The following is an 18,825-nucleotide window of genomic DNA, read 5'->3' as shown; positions in this document are numbered from 1 at the left end:
CTAAATTCTTATAAACTTCTAGGCACGCTGTGAATAATTTAGGAGATATGGGTCACTGTCTAACTCCTTTATTAATGGGTATTTTCTCACTATCTTTATGTAGTTTTAGAATTGCTGTACTCTCCTTGCAGATATCTTCAAGTGTTCTAACATGAGACTCATCTATCCATTGTCTTTGAATGGCTTTCAATGTTGCTGGGGGTTTAGGAGAGTCAAAAGCTTTCTCATAGATTATAGATTCCTTACATAGTGGTTTGTCGTATTCTTTTGACTCTTACTTGTTAATTACTTCTACTGTATATAGTTTATGTATGTGACGCAGTTCCGGTAGGCCCTGCTGCTGCCTCCGATGCCTTAGATGACCGCGGAGGTAGCAGCAGTGGGGGATTCAGCATTATGAAGCTTCATCTGTGGTGGATAACGGGGGAGGGTGGGCTGTGGCACCCTAGCAGTACCAGCCGAACTCGGTTGAGTCCCTTGTTAGGCTGGAGGAACGTAGAGAGTAGAGGTCCCCTTTTTTTGTTTTGTTTCATTTGTTTATGTCGGCTACCCCCCAAAATTGGGGGAAGTGCCTTGGTATATGTATGTATGCATGTATGTATATAGTTAGTTGGTGAATACCCGCTTCGTAATCCTCCTGAGTCTCTTGGTTGATTAAAGTCTAGCTGTCTTTCTATTTGGCTTGATATGAACTTGTAAATATTTTATATATATTACCGAGTGTAAACTTAATGGGCTACAATTTTTCAGGTCTTTTGTGTCTCCCTTTTTGTAAATTACAATAAAGTTTTCTCCAAGCGCCAGGTATAGAGCATTCTTATAGGGATTTTCTGTAAAGTTCAGCAAGTTTTACTGCTATGAAATCTCCTTCCATCTATTTTTAAATCATTTGTTAAGCCATTTTCTTCTGCTGCTTTGCCTTTTTTCATGCCATTTATTGCTTTATTTATTTATCCTACTGTTACGTTTGGTACTGTCCCAGATGTTCCATTATTTTTATTGACAAAGTTATTGTCTTATATCACTATTTTATAGAGATCCTCTGTAATTTGTATTACTCCACCTTTTTATATATATATATATATATATATATATATATATATATATATATATATATATATATATATATATATATATATATATATGATATTTCCATTTTCATCTTTTAAAGCAAACATATGTTGGCGCCCTGTTCCAAGTCTTCTATTCATCAATTTGATGCTTCCTTTTTTTTTTTTAGTGTTTGCTCAATTTTGTTCTGATTTGTTCATGAATATCTAGGGTTTATAGTTTGTTTATTGTTTTGAATAATTCTTCTAATTCTTTTTCAAGTCACTTGGATTTTACCCGCTTTTCTAAAATTGTCTTAATTAATTTTAGTGTTTTCTATTAGTCTTTCATGATCTTGTTTAAGTACTTTCCCACCTATGTCTTTTGCTGATTCAATAACTGAGCCAGCTTTTATATATATATATATATATATATATATATATATATATATATATATATATATATATATATATATATATATATATATATATATATATATATATATATATATATGAAAACAGCGAAATTTAACCTTTTTTTCTCTAAGTTAACCGACATGGAAGAAGATCTGAAATTTTGCTAGACTACGGAGTTATTCCTAAGTAATTGATATAAAATCTCTTTTTAAGTTCAGTAAAATATTTTGATAGTTCTTATATCGTCAACTCTTTACTACTGCGAACGTTCAATGTGTTGCGTTTGTACAATACACGAGCAAGTATTTTCGATATATCACTGACTGTTGCAAGTTCTTGTATAAGAGCAGTTTATTTTTTTGTTTCTCTATGTGTTAATAAAGATATTGTTGTCCTAATAAAGGATATTTTTAGCGATAAATAAATCCTAATGTTTCCGTCATTGAAATATCAATATATTTTGTAGGTACCAAATCCCAGATAACTATTCTTAGTTTTAAATATGGGAAGCAATTATGTTCTCATAGAGTAAGCATTAAGCTCTTGATAGAGTAAGCATTTAGTTTGGGATAGATTAATTATTTGACTCGAATATGGTAATCTATTTAGCTTTTAATTGAGGAAGCATTTAGCTTTTGATTGGGTGTGCATTTATCTTTTGGTAGAGTAATCATTCAACTTTTGATATAGATACCATATGGTAAACATTTAACTTTTAATAAGATAAGCATTTAGCTTTTGACAGAGTAAGCATTTAGCTGTTGATGGAGTAAGGTATTAACTTTTGATAGAGTATGCTTTTAAGTTTAGATAGAGTAAAGATTTAAAGGCCGCTCAAGAATGGCAGAGGCAATGGATAGTTCATTGCCCTATCAAACAGGACAATGCCCTAGAGACTGACCATATATCCATATGATCAGCGCCCAAGCCCCCTCTCCACCCAAGCTAGGACCAAGGAGGGCCAGGCAATGGCAGCTGATAACTCAGCACATAGACCTATAGGCTCCCCCAAACCCTGCATCCTTAGCTCACAAGGATGGTGAGGTTACAGCGATCAAAAAAACTAACGAGTTTGAGTAGGACTCGAACTCCAGTTTGGAATTGGCCAGTCAGGGATAGTGCCACATCGACTGTAGCTTTTAATAGGGTAAACAATAAACTCATTACTTATTCTCATAATCTTATATTTATATAAATAATATACATTGGATTTCGTCGAAAGGAAAGGAAGTCAGCGAAAGGGTTATTTAGCCTTGTCTAGTGGTAGGAAGGCTCGGGAGTGTAGGAAGGTGCAGGTTGGTAGGATGGTGCAGGCTTGTATGCAGGCTCGTGGTGGTAGGACTGGGGCTTGAAGGTGACTGGAGGGCCGTATTCGTGAGGGTACTGGGGCTCTCCGTAATAGGAGACCTCAGCTTGATATCCTCCGTAGGGACTGGCAACGTAGGTCACCTGCAAGTCAAAGGAATTGTTTGAATAAGACATGTAATTTCAAGGTGTACAGTACATAGTGTGAAAGTTGATTTCACTTTATGTCTTCTTGTGTAATTAGATTTAAGACATACGGTCAGTTCAAAGTGTAAATTGTTAGTGAAAGCAATTAATGTTAAATAGATATATGAAAAATATTTTTTTTTTTTTTTTAGTATAGAGATAAGGGAAATTTGAATTCTCATTATGTCGATTATATCCTTAGATTTAAAACCCATGGTCTAGTCATGAAGAGATAGGGTTTGAAATTAACTATGAAATATTTTTTTTAGGAGATACCAATTTTCAAGAGTAGATATTGAATGAATGAATGATTTGAAGTTCTCTGGCATCCTGGCATCGAAGGTCATTGATGCCGAATGTCGATACTGAGAAATTTAATTACTTGTGTGAATGAGTGGATGTTAAAAAAGTTGGGGTACTTACAGTCTGCTTGCGTCCGTCGGGGAGTTGAACAGTGTAAGATCCTTTTACGTTTTGTCCGTCGGATTCCTCGGTCTGGGCGAAGTCTGTGCCAGCATACTCGTCTTGAACGGCGTAGTTGTACTGGTACGGCTTTGGTTCCTGTGCAGAGAAGAAGAAAAAAAGTTAGTTTATTCAAGAGGAATTTTTTCTTTAGGAAATATGTTCTTATAAGTATTCTGCTCAAGAGACGAAGGATAATAAGGATCTTTTGTCGTATATTTCCTTACCTCTTTGTATGTCTGCTGGTGTGCAGGAGGTCCATAACTGTCGGAAGGAGCAGACAAAGCCAGACCCACCAGCATAACCAGAACAGCAACCTGAGGGAATGGGAGAGTTCAGTAACATTTCTCTTGATTCTGTTCGTTTATGATATTGATCACATTTGGATAACAAGGAAAAGAGAAAGAAGCCTAAAATAAGAGGCATTGGAGACGGTGCATCAGGCAACCGACCCCTAAATGTAAGGAGAACGATGGAAAAGTAGAAGAGAAGAGAAGATTTAAAGCGTTTAATTTAGATTTCCACTTCAATAAATAAGTTCCTCGGCTGAATGGTCTACGCCTCCATCTTCTTCAGAAAGTAAATAAATGTTGAAAGAAATAACATTACATCACAGTATCATCAGCTGCTTCTACTGCACGTTCCAGTCCTACCTTCGTATACATGATGATCGTCCTGTTCGTTGGAAGGCGAAGAAGAAAATGATGTCGAACCTACAGAGGAGTTGAGCTTTTATAGGAGTGGCTTCGATATTGACGACCTTCGTGATCATTTGGTGGTTTTTTCGAGAAGTTTTACAGATATAGAAGATGCCCTCGGGCCTTTGTTTATTGCGGGGAGGGGGGAGAGAGGAGGAGGGGGAGGAGGAAAGCACAACTCCCTTTTTCCTTTAGTTCATTATGGGCCATCGAGGTGACGTACGTTTTCTTTTAGCTGTCCATCTATTATATGTCATTCTATATATATATGGGCCTGTCAATGTCCATTTTTTTCTTACATGGTGTTAGAATATAATTCCCTTAAATTATTTCTTGTATCTACTTTGCTTTTTTTGCATTTTAGTGTTATTCCCATCATTATTCTTTCCATAGCTCCTTGAGTTGTAACTACTTTATGTTCTGAGGCTTTAGTAAGGCTCCAAATTTCCAATGTATATGTTAATACTGGAAGGATTATCTGATTAAATACTCTTCTTTTTAGAGAAAGTAGCGTTTTACTTTTCATAATTGTAATTGTTTTTACCAAAACTCTCCATCCTGTGCTTATGTTTCTCATAATTTCGGTCTCATGGTCTGGAGAAACACTTACTTTTTATCTCAAGTACTAATATCCATTAATAATCTCTAAAGGTTTGTCCATATCTCTTATTTGTTTTCTGTCTGCATTTCCATTGAATGTTATCTCAGTTTTACTCATATTCATTTTCAGTTTTACACTTCCGTTTTCTCTATTCAAATATTCCATTATCTTTTGCAATTTCTCCCATGATTCACTAAATAGAACTATATCATCTGCAAATCTGGTTGTTAAGGTATTCCCCATTAATATTAATTCCAATATTTTCCCAATTTAAATTCGTTTAAACTTCTTTTAAGCACGCTGTGCATGATTTAGGAGATATAGGGTCACTCCGCCTAACTGCTTTCTTAATCGGAAATTTCTCACTATCTTTTTTTAGTTTAAGAATTGACTTATTCCCGTATAGATATGTTCAAGTGTTCTATCATAAGATTAATATATTCTTTGTCTTTGAACGGCTTTCATTACTGATGGGTTTTTTAAAGAATCGAAAGCTTTCTCATAGTCTTTAATGTCATACATAGTGGTTTGTCATTCTCTGTTAATTACATGGACATGGTCAGTTGTGGAATACCCGGTTTTAAAGCCTGCCTGCTCACTTTGTTGATTAAAGTTTAGCTGTCTTTCTATATGGCGTAATATGAATTTTGTAAATATTTTATATATTACTGAGAGTAAACTAATTGGACGGTAACTTTCAAGGTCTTTTGTGTTGCCCTTTTGTGAATTTGTATTATGATAATGTTTTTCCAAGGTGTAGGTATAGAGCATTCTTGGAGACGTTTTGTGTAAAGTTCAGTCAGTATTACCATAAAATCTCCTCCATCTATAAGTCAATTGTTAGGCCATCTTCTGCTTTCCCTCATTTCATGTTTTATTTTTACTTCTCTTACTTTTTTCGTTTGGTACCAGCTCAGATGTTTCATTAGTTCTATTTAAAAAAGTTAATTTATTATTTCACTATTGGAGAGCGTTATAGAAAAATCCTCTGCAGTTTTTATTACTCTATCTCTATTGTGGATATTTCCATTTTCATCCTTTAAAATCAAACAGTGTTGGCGGCTTGTTTCAAGTCTTGTTTTAAATTATAAACGTGTATACATGTATATTGCTCTCTTTGGTGTGTAACCCATCAGTTGACCCAGGTATGGATTACCGTTGACAGCTGAGATACAAAAATGCAGGGAAATATGACATTTATTCCTCTATATTGATAATTTGAAGGCTTTATCATTTCTGTGACATTCCTCTCAAAAGATGTAAACTGACGTATTAAGGAAATGTATATATATTTGTTTGTGTACATACATATGTATATATATATATATATATATATATATATATATATATATATATATATATATATATATATATATATATATGTGTGTGAGAGAGAGAGAGAGAGAGAGAGAGAGAGAGAGAGAGAGAGAGAGAGAGAGAGAGAGAGAGAGAGAGAGAGAGAGAGAGAGAGAGAGAGAGAGATCCTCCAACCAAGATCTTTATTCAAAACTGACGTAGTTGGATGTACGGTAACATTGACCATATCCACATAACCTTAAACAAGAACGTGACTGTAGTTAAGATTCCTGGAATTACTATTTGACCAGTGCACAGAAATTAAGAATTATTGGTCTTGAAATTTACATTCGCTTTGGCCAATTGAGTAAAACAATTAAAGCTCAAATTTCAGGATTTTCTTATCAGTTATTTGGAGATGTTTGTTTTTAGAACGGTGTTTCCGGGAGCTAAAAACTGCTGTTCCTGTAAATGCAGTAAAGACGTGGGCCAATTTTATTTTTTATTTTATTAAGTGAGACATTTGTTGTGAGTTTCGTTCATGTCTTTAAATGTTTTTATATGAAAGTTAATCGTCATCGAATAAGATCTGAAATGTTTGTAAATTACGGAGTTATTCATAAGTAATGGAGACAATTATCTCTTTGCTGGAGTTCAGTATTATATTTTGATAGTTCATGTATCGTAAACATTTTTACTCCTACGAATGTACAGGTTCAACATGTTGTGTTTGTACATTACATTAGCGAGTATTTTTTATATATTACTGACTGTTGCAAGTTTTTGCATAAGAACATTTAATTTTTTTGTTTCTCTACGTCTTGATAAAGATAAGATTGTCTTAATAAAGATAGATAAATCCTCATGTTAACGTCAATGAGATATTGATATGTTTTGTAGTTACCAAATCCCAGATAACTATTGTTAGTTTTGATAATGGTAAGCAATGATCTCTTAAAATTACCATGAATCCTTTGATAGAGTAATCATTTAGTTTAGGATAAGGTATTTGACTCTAATAGAGTAAGCGATTTAGCCTTTGATTTATAAAGAATTTATCTTTTGATTGAGTATGTATTTAGTTTTTGGTTCAGTAATCATTTAACCTTTGATAGGATAAGCATTTAGCTTATAGCAGAGTAAGCATCTAGCTGTTGTTGGAGTAAGGTATTAGCTTTTCATAGAGTAAGCAATTAGCTTTTGATAGAATAGGCATTTAGCTTTTGATAAAGTAAGCAATTAGCTTTTGATAGATTAATCAATCAGCTTTTGGTAGAGTAAGCATGTAACTTTAAATAGGAAAAGCAATAAACTCAATATTTGTTCTCATAGACTTATATTTATATATAAATTATATACATTTGATTTCGTCGAAAGGAAAGGAAGTCAGCGAAAGGGTTATTTAGCCATGTCTAGTGGTAGGAAGGCTCGGGAGTGTAGGAAGGTGCAGGTTGGTAGGATGGTGCAGGCTTGTATGCAGGCTCGTGGTGGTAGGACTGGGGCTTGAAGGTGACTGGAGGGCCGTATTCGTGAGGGTACTGGGGCTCTCCGTAATAGGAGACCTCAGCTTGATATCCTCCGTAGGGACTGGCAACGTAGGTCACCTGCGAGTCAAAGGAATTGTTAAAATAAGACGTATAATTTCAAGGTGTACTGTAGATGGTCTGAAAGTAGCCAATGAGCAATTACAGTGCTGTAGTTAACCCTTTGGGTGAAGAAGAATTGTTTGGTAATCTCAGTGTTGTTAGGTGTATTTGTAGGTAAAGGGAAAGTGAACCGTAACCAGAGAGAAGGATCCAATGTAATACTGTCTGGCCAGTCAAAGGAGAGAGCTGGGTTTGAAATGAATTATTAAAGAATTTAAAGTAAAAGATACAATTTTCAAGTGTATATACTGAGAAATTTATTCAAGAAGGGTGGGAGACTTACAGTCTGCTTGCGTCCATCGGGGAGTTGAACAGTGTAAGATCCTTTTACGTTCTGTCCGTCGGATTCCTCAGTCTGGGCGAAGTCTGTGCCAGCATACTCGTCCTGAACTGCGTAGTTGTATTGGTACGGCTTTGGTTCCTGTGCAGAGAAGAAAAGAAAAGATTTAGTTTATTCACGAGGATTTTTTTTCTTTGAGAAATGCACTGCTCCATAGAAGATGAATAATAACTATCTGTAGTTGTATGTTTCCTTACCTCTTTGTATGTCTGCTGGTGTGCAGGAGGTCCATAACTGTCGGAAGGAGCAGACAAAGCCAGACCCACCAGCATAACCAGAACAGCAACCTGAGAGAATGGGAGAGTTCAGTAACATTTCTCTTGACTGGTCGTTTATGATATTGATCACATTTGGATAGCAAGGAAAAGAGAAGGATACATTTGATAGAAGGCATTGAAGAGGGTGCATCAGGCAACCGACCCCTTAATGTAAGGATAACAGTGGAAAAGTAGAAAAGAAGAGAAGATTTATAGCGTTTAATTTAGAGTTCCACTTCAATAAATAGTTCCTCGGCTGAATGGTCTACGCCTCCATCTTCGTCAGAAAGAAATAGATATTAAATAACAGTATATCACAATATCATCAGCTGCTTCTACTGTACGTGCCAGTCCTACCTTCGTGTACATGATGATCGTCCTGTTCGTTGGAAGGCGAAGAAGAAAATGATGTCGAACCTACAGAGGAGTTGAGCTTTTATAGGAGTGGCTTCGATATTGACGACCTTCAGGATCATTTGGTGTTTTTTTCGAGAAGTTGTACAGATATAGACGATGCCCTCGGGCCTTCTTCTTTTGAGTGGGGGGTTAGGAGGGGAGAGAGGGGGAGGGGGAGAAGGAAAGCATAACGCCCTTTTTCCTTTAGTTCATTATGAGCCATCGAGGTGAAGTACGTTTTCTTTTAAGCCGTCCATTTATTATCTGTCATTCTCGATATATGGCCTGTCAATGTCCATTTTTTTTCTTACATTTTGTTAGAATATAATTCATTTAATTTTTATCTCGTATCTTTGTTGCTCTTTTGTATTTTAGTGCTATTCCCATCATTACTCTTTCAATAGCTCTTCGAGCTGTAACTACTTTATGTTCTAAGGCTTTAGTAAGGCTCCAAGTTTCCATTGCATAAGTTGATACTGAAAGGATTATCTGATCAAGTACTCTTCTTTTTAGAGAAAGCAGCATTTTATCTTTCATGATTGCAATTGTTATTACCAAAACTCTCCATCCTGTGCTTATGTTTCTCATAATTTCGGTCTCATGTTCTTTGAGAAACACTTACTGTTTATCTCATGTACTTATATCCATTAATAATCTCTAAAGGTTTGTTCATAACTCTTATTTGTTTTATGTCTGCATTTTCATTGAACGTTATCTCGGTTTTACACTTCTGTTTTCTCTATTCAAATATTCCATTACCTTTTGCAATTTCTCCCATGATTCACCAAGCAGAACTATATCTACATATCCTAAATTAATAAGATATTAACCATTAATGTTAATTCCAACATTTTCAAAAATTTTATTCCTGAAAACCTCAGCACACTGTGAATAATTTAGAAGATATAGGGTCATTGTGTAACTCCATTCTTAATCTTAATTTTCTCACTATATGTATTTAAAGTATTGCTGTACTTCCCGTATAAATATATCCAAGTGTTCTAACATAAGATTAATTAGTTCTTTGTCTTTGAGATTAATATATTCTTTGTCTCTGAACGGCTTTCATTACTGATGGGGTTTTTACAGAATCGAAAGCTTTCTCATAGTCCTAAATGCCATACATAGTTGTTTGTCCCATTAATTGGTTAATTACTGTACATAGACATGGTCAGTTGTTGAATACCGGCTTCTTAATCCTGCCCGCTCTCTTGGTTAATTAAAGTCTAGCTGTCTTTTTATTCGGCCTAATATGACTTTTGTAAATATTTTATTTATTACTAAGAGTAAATTCATTGGGCTATAATTTTCCAGGTGTTGTGTTTCTCCCTTTTTGTGAATTAGTATAATGATAAAGTTTTTCTTAGCTGAAGGTATAGAGCATTCTTGCAGATATTTTGTGTAAACTTCAGCGAGTTTACTTGAAATCTCCTCCATCTATTAGTAAATCAATTGTTAGGTTATCTTTTGCATCTTTGCCTCCTTTTATGCCTTTTAAGGCTTTCTATACTCTCTTACTGTTACGTTTGGTACCGACTCAGGTGTTTCATTATTTCTATTTGAAAAGTTATAATCACCATTGAATCACATTGTATAGAAATCCTCGGCAATTTTTATCATTCCATCTCTTTTATTGATATTTCAATTTCATCGTTAAATGTAAGCATCTGTTGGCGGCCTGTTCCAAGTCTTATTTTACACACACACAGACACACACACACACACACACACACACATATATATATATATATATATATATATATATATATATATATATATATACACACACACATATATATATATATATATATATATATATATATATATATATATATATATATATATGTATGTATGTTACTGCTCACATATAGCCTATGTATATGCATATCTATATATATATATATATATATATATATATATATATATATATATATATATATATATATATATATATATACTACTGCTCACATATAGCGTATGTATATGCATATATATATATATATATATATATATATATATATATATATATATACAGACATATAATTTATATATACATACATACTTGTAAATACATATACAGTACACATATACATAATATATTGTGTATATGAATAAGTAAGCATCTTCCTGGGTGTCACAACTCCACTCTAGTTTTCAAGTTATATTTCTGGCTTTGGTTGACAATTGAGTTAAAAGAATGCAGGAAAATATGAAATTTGTTCCTCTATTTTGATAACTAGAAGACTTTATCATTTCCCTGACATCCTCACAAAAGAGGTAAACTGACGTATTAATTATATATAAGTGTGTATATATATATATTTATATGTATATATATATATATATATATATATATATATATATATATATATATATATATATATATATATATATATATGTGTGTGTGTGTGTGTGTGTGTGTGTGTCCTCTTACCCCGATCATAATTCAAAACTTATAAGTATGGTGACTTTGACCATATCCGCATAACCTTAAATAGGATCTTTACTGTAATAACTATTTGACTAATGCTCAGAAAACGGAGAATTGAGGACTTTAGCAAGTTCTTATTTAAGATTAGTATTTTTTTCTACGTCTTAATAAAGATATTGTTGTCTTAAAAAAGATATTTTTAGCGATAAATAAATCTTCATGTTTCCGTCATTGAAATATTAATATATTTTGTAGGTACCAAATCCCAGATAAGTATTGTTAGTTTTAATTATGGTAAGTAATGGTCTTCTCATAGAGTAAGCATTTGGTTTAGGTACAGCAAGTATTTTACTCTAATAGGGTAAGCGATTTAGCTTATTATTAAGGAAAAGTTTAGCTTTTGATAGAGATACCATAAAGTAAACATTTAACTTTTAATTGGATAAGCATTTAGCTGTTGACAGAGTAAGCAATTACCTTTTCATAGATTAACATTTAGCTTTTGATTGAGAAAGAATTTAGCTTTTGATTAAGGAAGAATTTAGATTTTGATTAAGGAAGAATTTAGCTTTTGATTAAGTAATCTTTTATCTTTTGATAGACTTACCCTAGAGTAAACATCCAACTATTAATAGGATAAGCCTTTAGCTTTTGATTGAATAAGCAATTAGCTTTTGATACAGTAAGCAATTAGCTTTTCAAAGAGTGAACGAGTAGCTTTTGATAGAGTAAGCAATTATTTTTCGATACAGTAAGCTTTTAGATTAAGTAAAGTAACTATCCAACTTTTAACAGGGAAACCAATAAAAACAGTATTTACTCTTATAATCTTATATTTATATAAATAATACACATTGGATTTCGTCGAAAGGAAAGGAAGTCAGGGAAAGGGATATTTAGCCATGTCTAGTGGTAGGAAGGCTCGGGAGTGTAGGAAGGTGCAGGTTGGTAGGATGGTGCAGGCTTGTATGCAGGCTCGTGGTGGTAGGACTGGGGCTTGAAGGTGACTGGAGGGCCGTATTCGTGAGGGTACTGGGGCTCTCCGTAATAGGAGACCTCAGCTTGATATCCTCCGTAGGGACTGGCAACGTAGGTCACCTGCAAGGAAAAGGAATTATTAGAATAAGACACAATTTCAAGGTGTACTGTAGACAGTCTGAAATTAGCCACTGAACAATTACAGTGCACTAGTTAACCCCTTTAGTGAAGAAGAATTGTTTGGTAATCCCAGTGTTGTTAGGTGTATGAGGACAGAGGAGAATATGTAAGGAATAGGCCAAACTATTCGGAGTATGTTTAGGCAAAGGGAAAGTTAACCGTACCCAGAGAGAAGGATTTAATGTAGTACTGTCTGGCCAGTCAAAGGAGAGAGTTGGGTCTGAAATGAATTATTACAGAATTTAAAGAAACATACAATTTTCAAGTGTATATACTGAGAAATTTAATTAATTAAGAAAGGTGGGAGACTTACAGTCTGCTTGCGTCCGTCGGGGAGTTGAACAGTGTAAGATCCTTTGACGTTCTGTCCGTCGGATTCCTCAGTCTGGGCGAAGTCTGTGCCAGCATACTCGTCTTGAACGGCGTAGTTGTACTGGTACGGCTTTGGTTCCTGTGCAGAGAAGAAAGACAGAGGTATTTTGTTCAAAAGGAATTTTTTCTTTATGAAATATATTCTTGTAAGTATCCTGCTCAAGAGAAGACGAATAATAAGGATCTTTAGTCATACATATCCTTACCTCCTTGTATGTCTGCTGGTGTGCAGGAGGTCCATAACTGTCGGAAGGAGCAGACAAAGCCAGACCCACCAGCATAACCAGAACAGCAACCTGAGGGAATGGGAGAGATTAAGTAACATTTCTCTTGACTCTGGTCGTTTATAACATTGATCACATTTGGATAGCAAGGAAAAGAGACGATGCCTTTGTTAGAAGGCAATTGAGAGGGCGCATCAGGCAACCGACCCCTTAATGTAAGAATAACGGTGGAAAAGCAGAAGAGAAGAGAAGATTTATAGCGTTTAATTTTGAGTTCCACTTCAATAAATAAGTTCCTCAGCTGAATGGTTTACGCCTCCATCTTCGTCAGAAAGTCAATAGATGTTGAAATAAATAACAGTATATCACAATATCATCAGCTTCTTCTACTGTACATGCCAGTCCTACCTTCGTGTACATGATGATCGTCCTGTTCGTTGGAAGGCGAAGAAGAAAATGATGTCGAACCTACAGAGGAGTTGAGCTTTTATAGGAGTGACTTCGATATTGACGACCTTCAGGATCGTTTGGTGGTTTTTCCGAGAAGTTTTACAGATATAGACGATACCCTCGGGCCTTATTTAAGGGGGGGGGGGGAGGGGGAGAAGGAAAGCACAATGCCCTTTTTCCTTTAGTTCATTATGGGCCATCGAGGTGAAGTACGTTTTCTTTTAGCTGTCCATCTATTATATGTCATTTTCGATATATGGCCTGTCAATGTCCATTTTTTTTCTTACATGGTGTTAGAATATAATTCCCTTAAATTATTTCTTGTATCTATGTTGTTTTTTTTTTTTTTTTTTTTTTTTTTTTTTTTTTTTTTTTCAATTTAATGTTATTCCCATCATTACTCTTTCCATAGCTCTTTGAGTTGTAACTACTTTGTTCTAAGGCTCCAAATTTCCAATGCATAAGTTGATACTGAAAGGATTATCTGATTAAATACTCTTCTTTTTAGAGAAAGTAGCATTTTATATTTCATAATTGCAATTGTTATTACCTAAACTCTCCATCCCGTGCTTATGTTTCTCATAATTTCGGTTTCATGGTCTGGAGAAACACTTACTGTTTATCTTTAGTACTTATATCCATCAATAATCTCTAAAGGTTTATCCATAACTCTTACTTGTTTTCTGTCTGCATTTTCTTTGAACATTATCTCAGTTTTACTCATATTCATTTTCAGTTTTACACTTCTGTTTTCTCTATTCAAATATTCCATCAACCTTTGTAATTCCTCCCATGATTCACAAAACAGAACTATGACATCTAGAAATATTAAGTTAATAAAATATTCCCCATTATATTAATTCCAACATTTTCAAAATTTTTATTCCCTAAAAACTTCTAAGAACACTGTGGATAATTTAGGAGATATTTGGTCACTTTGTGTAACTCCATTCTTAATCTTAATTTTCTCACTATATGTAGTTTAAGAACTGCTGTACTTCCCGTATAGATATATTCAAGTGTTCTAACATAAGATTAATACATTCTTTGTCTTTGAACGGCTTTCATTACTGATAGGGTTTTTACAGAATCGAAAGCTTTCTCATAGTCTTTTAATGCCATACCTAGTGGTTTGTCATTCTCTGTAGATGTTTCCATTAATTGGTTAATTACTGTACATAGACATGGTCAGTTGTTGAGTACCCGCTTCTTAATCCTGTCCGCTCTCTTGGCTGATTAAAGTCTAGCTGTCTTTCTATTCGGCCTAATATGACTTTTGTGAATATTTTATTTATTGCTAAGAGTAAATTCATTGGGCTATAATTTTCCAGGTGTTATATTTCTCCCGTTTTGTGAATTAGTATAATGATAAAGTTTTTCTTAGCTGAAGGTATAGAGCATTCTTGCAGATACTTTGTGTAAAGTTAAGCGAGTTTTACAATAAGGAAATCTCTTCTATTTATTTTTTAAATCAATTGTTAGGCCATTTTCTGTGTTGCTTTACCTCTTTTCATGCCTTTAAATGCTTTCTTTACATATCTTACTGTTACGTTTGGTACCGACTCAGGTGTTTCATTATTTCTTTTTTGAAAAGTTATAATCACTATTGAATCACATTGTATAGGAATCCTCGGCAAATTTTATCACTCCATTTCTTTTGTCGATAATATTTCCATTTTCATCCTTCAATGCAAATATCTGTTGGCGGCCTGTTCCAAGTCATATTTTACAAACACACACACACTCTTGATATATATATATATATATATATATATATATATATATATATATATATATATATATATTTTAATGTTCACATATAGCCTATGTAGGCTATATGCATACATATATATATATATATATATATATATATATATATATATATATATATATATATATATATATATATTAATGGTCACATATGGCCTATGTATATGCATACATACATATATATATATATATATATATATATATATATATATATATATATATATATATATATATATATAATATGTATATATATATATATTTATATGTATATATATATATATGTATACAGATATATAATTTATATATACATACATACTTGTAAATGCATATACATATACACATATACATGATATATTGTATATGTGTATGTATATATGAATAAGTAAGCATCTTCCTGGGTGTCACAACTCCACTTTAGTATACAAGTTGTATTTCTGGCTTTGGTTGACAATTGAGTTGAAAAAATGCAGGAAAATATGAAATTTATTCCTCTATATTGATAACTAGAAGACTATCATTTCTCTGACATCCTCGCAAAAGTGGTAAACTGACGTATTAAATTTATATATGTGTATATATATACATATATATATATATATATATATATATATATATATATATATATATATATATATATATATATATGTGTGTGTGTGTGTGTGTGTGTGTGTGTGTGTGTGTGTGTGTGTATCTCCTCTTACCCCGATCATAATTCAAAACTTATAAGTAAGGTGACTTTGACCATATCCGCATAACCTTAAATAGGATCTTTACTGTAATAACTATTTGACTAATGCTCAGAAAACGGAGAATTGAGGACTTTACCAAGTTCTTATTTAAGATTAGTATTTTTTTCTACGTCTTAATAAAGCTATTGTTGTCTTGATAAAGATATTTTTAGCGATAAATAAATCTTCATGTTTCCGTCATTGAAATATTAATATATTTTGTAGGTACCAAATCCCAGATAACTATTGTTAGTTTTAATTATGGTAAGCAATGATCTTCTCATAGAGTAAGCATTAAGCTTTTGATAGAGTAAGCCTTTGGTTTAGGGTAGAGCAAGTATTTGACTCTAATAGGGTAAGCGATTTAGCTTATGATTGAGGAAGAGTTTAGCTTTTGATAGAGATACCATAAAGTAAATAATTAACTTTCAATAGGATAAGCATTTAGTTGTTGACAGAGTAAGCAATTACCTTTTCATAGATTAACATTTAGCTTTTGATTGAGAAATAATTTAGCTTTTGATTAAGGAAGAATTTAGCTTTTGATTAAGGAAGAATTTAGCTTTTGATTAAGGAAGAATTTAGCTTTTGATTAAGGAATAATTTAGCTTTTGATTGAGTAATCTTTTATCTTTTGATAGACTTACCCTAGAGTAAACATTTAACCATTAATAGGATAAGCCTTTAGCTTTTGACATGAGTAAGCATTTAGCTGCTGATGGAGTAATCATTCAGCTTTTGATTGAATAAGCAATTAGCTTTTGACAGAGTAAGCAATTATTTTTCAATAGAGTAAGCTTTTAGATTAAGTAAAGTAACTATCCAACTTTTAACAGGGAAACCAATAAAATCAATATTCATTCTCATAAACTTATATTTATATAAATAATATACATTGGATTTCGTCGAAAGGAAAGGAAGTCAGGGAAAGGGTTATGTAGCCATGTCTAGTGGTAGGAAGGCTCGGGAGTGTAGGAAGGTGCAGGTTGGTAGGATGGTGCAGGCTTGTATGCAGGCTCGTGGTGGTAGGACTGGGGCTTGAAGGTGACTGGAGGGCCGTATTCGTGAGGGTACTGGGGCTCTCCGTAATAGGAGACCTCAGCTTGATATCCTCCGTAGGGACTGGCAACGTAGGTCACCTGCAAGTCAAAGGAATTCTTAAAATAAGACATAATTTCAATGTGTACTGTAGATAATCTGAAAGTTGATCTCACATCATGTCTTCTTGTGTAATTAGATTTAAGACATACGGTCAATTGAAAGTATAAATATTGTTGTGAAAGGAATTAATTTTAAATAGACATATGAGAAAGACACTTTTTTATCTTATAGATAAGTGAAAATTAAATTCATAATATATCGCTTATTATTTACATCATTGGATGTAAAACCTACTGTGTGGTAAAAGAGAGAATTGGGTTTGACATAAATTATTGAAGAATTTTAAGAAAAATACACAATTTATTAATTGTAGTTACTACGAATATTAATTAATTATATGACTGAGTGGATGTTAAGAAAGGTGGGAGACTTACAGTCTGCTTGCGTCCGTCGGGGAGTTGAACAGTGTAAGATCCTTTTACATTCTGTCCGTCGGATTCCTCAGTCTGGGCGAAGTCTGTGCCAGCATATTCGTCCTGAACGGCGTAGTTGTACTGGTACGGCTTTGGTTCCTGTGCAGAGAAGAAAAGAAAAGATTTAGTTTAGTGAAGAGGAATTTTTTCTTTATGAAATATATTCTTATAAGTATTCTGCTCAGGAGAAGACGAATAATAATGATATTTTGTTGTATATTTCCTTACCTCTTTGTATGTCTGCTGGTGTGCAGGAGGTCCATAACTGTCGGAAGGAGCAGACAAAGCCAGACCCACCAGCATAACCAGAACAGCAACCTGAGGGAATGGGAGAGTTCAGGTAATATTTCTCTTGACTGTGGTCGTTTATAACATTGATCACATTTGGATAGCATGGAGAAGAGGAGGATACATTTGATAGAAGGCATTGGAGAGGGTGCATCAGGCAACCGACCCCTTAATGTAAAGATAACGGTGGAAAAGTAGAAAAGAAGAGAAGATTTATAGCGTTTAATTTAGAGTTTCACTTCAATAAATAAGTTCTTCGGCTGAATGGTCTACGCCTCCATCTTCGTCAGAAAGTGAATAGATGTTGAAAGAAATAACAGTATATCACAATATCATCAGCTGCTTCTCTTGTACGTGCTAGTTTTACCTTCGTGTACATGATGATCGTCCTGTTCGGTGGAAGGCGAAGAAGAAAATGATGTCGAACCTACAGAGGAGTTGAGCTTTTATAGGAGTGGCTTCGACATTGACGACCTTCAGGATCATTTGGTGGTTTTTTCGAGAAGTTTTACAGATATAGACGATGCCCTCCAGCCTTTTTTTCGGGGAGGGGGGGGGGGGGAGAGAAGGGGAAGGGGAGAAGGAAGGCACCTCGCCCTTTCCATGAGTTCATTATCGGCCATCGATATGAAGTGCTATTTTAGCTGTCCATCTGTTATCTGTCATTGTCAACATATGTCGTATCAATGTCCGTTTCATTTTCCTTCATTTTGTTAGAATATCTTTCACTTTTAATTCCCTCTAGTATCCATGTTGCTCTTTTTTTTTTTTTTTTTTTTTTTTTTTTTTTTTTGTCTCCTACTGCTATTCCTATCATCATTCTCTCCTTAGCTCTTTGAGTTGTAACTAGCTCATGTTCTATTGCTTTATTAAGGCACTAAAGTTTCCGATGCTTAAGTAATTACTGGTAGAACCATCTAATTAAATAACCTTTCTTTTTAGAGAAAGTGGAACTTTACATTTCATAATCTCATTTTGTTTCCTGCAAGGTCTACATATCATGCTTATCATTTTTTTTTTTTATAAATTCGGTCTCATGTCCTGGTGAAACATTTACTGTTTATCCTAATTACATATATTCATTAATAATCTCTAGAGGTTTTTCCATAACTTTTATTTATTGTCTGTATTTTCATTGAACACTGTCTTAGTTTTACTCGCATTCATTTTCAGTTCT

General features: G+C 33.8%; 4 protein-coding genes across 4 annotated transcripts; all 4 read right to left on the bottom strand.

Moving 5' to 3' along the window:
• Positions 1-2,686: 2,686 nt before the first annotated feature.
• LOC137653333 (larval cuticle protein A2B-like) lies at positions 2,687-3,769 on the bottom strand. The gene is made up of 3 exons (XM_068386703.1): positions 3,647-3,769; positions 3,381-3,518; positions 2,687-2,915 (listed from the first exon to the last, which is right to left on the bottom strand). The coding sequence occupies exons 1-3, from the start codon at positions 3,719-3,721 to the stop codon at positions 2,724-2,726; spliced, it is 405 nt and encodes a 134-aa protein (XP_068242804.1). The 5' UTR covers positions 3,722-3,769; the 3' UTR covers positions 2,687-2,723.
• A 3,611-nt stretch (positions 3,770-7,380) lies between these two features.
• LOC137653332 (larval cuticle protein A2B-like) lies at positions 7,381-8,640 on the bottom strand. Its single transcript, XM_068386702.1, has 4 exons — positions 8,615-8,640; positions 8,198-8,287; positions 7,944-8,081; positions 7,381-7,618 (listed from the first exon to the last, which is right to left on the bottom strand). Exons 1-4 carry the CDS (start codon positions 8,624-8,626, stop codon positions 7,427-7,429), a joined length of 432 nt encoding a protein of 143 aa, XP_068242803.1. The 5' UTR covers positions 8,627-8,640; the 3' UTR covers positions 7,381-7,426.
• A 3,303-nt stretch (positions 8,641-11,943) lies between these two features.
• On the bottom strand, positions 11,944-13,276 carry LOC137653331 (larval cuticle protein A2B-like). The gene is made up of 4 exons (XM_068386700.1): positions 13,247-13,276; positions 12,821-12,910; positions 12,556-12,693; positions 11,944-12,182 (listed from the first exon to the last, which is right to left on the bottom strand). The coding sequence occupies exons 1-4, from the start codon at positions 13,256-13,258 to the stop codon at positions 11,991-11,993; spliced, it is 432 nt and encodes a 143-aa protein (XP_068242801.1). The 5' UTR covers positions 13,259-13,276; the 3' UTR covers positions 11,944-11,990.
• Positions 13,277-16,685: 3,409 nt separating this feature from the next.
• Positions 16,686-18,039, bottom strand: LOC137653330 (larval cuticle protein A2B-like). Its single transcript, XM_068386699.1, has 4 exons — positions 18,016-18,039; positions 17,589-17,678; positions 17,322-17,459; positions 16,686-16,925 (listed from the first exon to the last, which is right to left on the bottom strand). Exons 1-4 carry the CDS (start codon positions 18,025-18,027, stop codon positions 16,734-16,736), a joined length of 432 nt encoding a protein of 143 aa, XP_068242800.1. The 5' UTR covers positions 18,028-18,039; the 3' UTR covers positions 16,686-16,733.
• Positions 18,040-18,825: the final 786 nt, after the last annotated feature.

This window comes from Palaemon carinicauda, chromosome 14 (genome assembly GCF_036898095.1).
Source record: "Palaemon carinicauda isolate YSFRI2023 chromosome 14, ASM3689809v2, whole genome shotgun sequence".
Lineage (NCBI taxonomy): Eukaryota > Metazoa > Arthropoda > Malacostraca > Decapoda > Palaemonidae > Palaemon > Palaemon carinicauda.
Note: the sequence above shows the minus strand (reverse complement) of the source record. Positions and strands in the feature narration are given on the sequence as shown.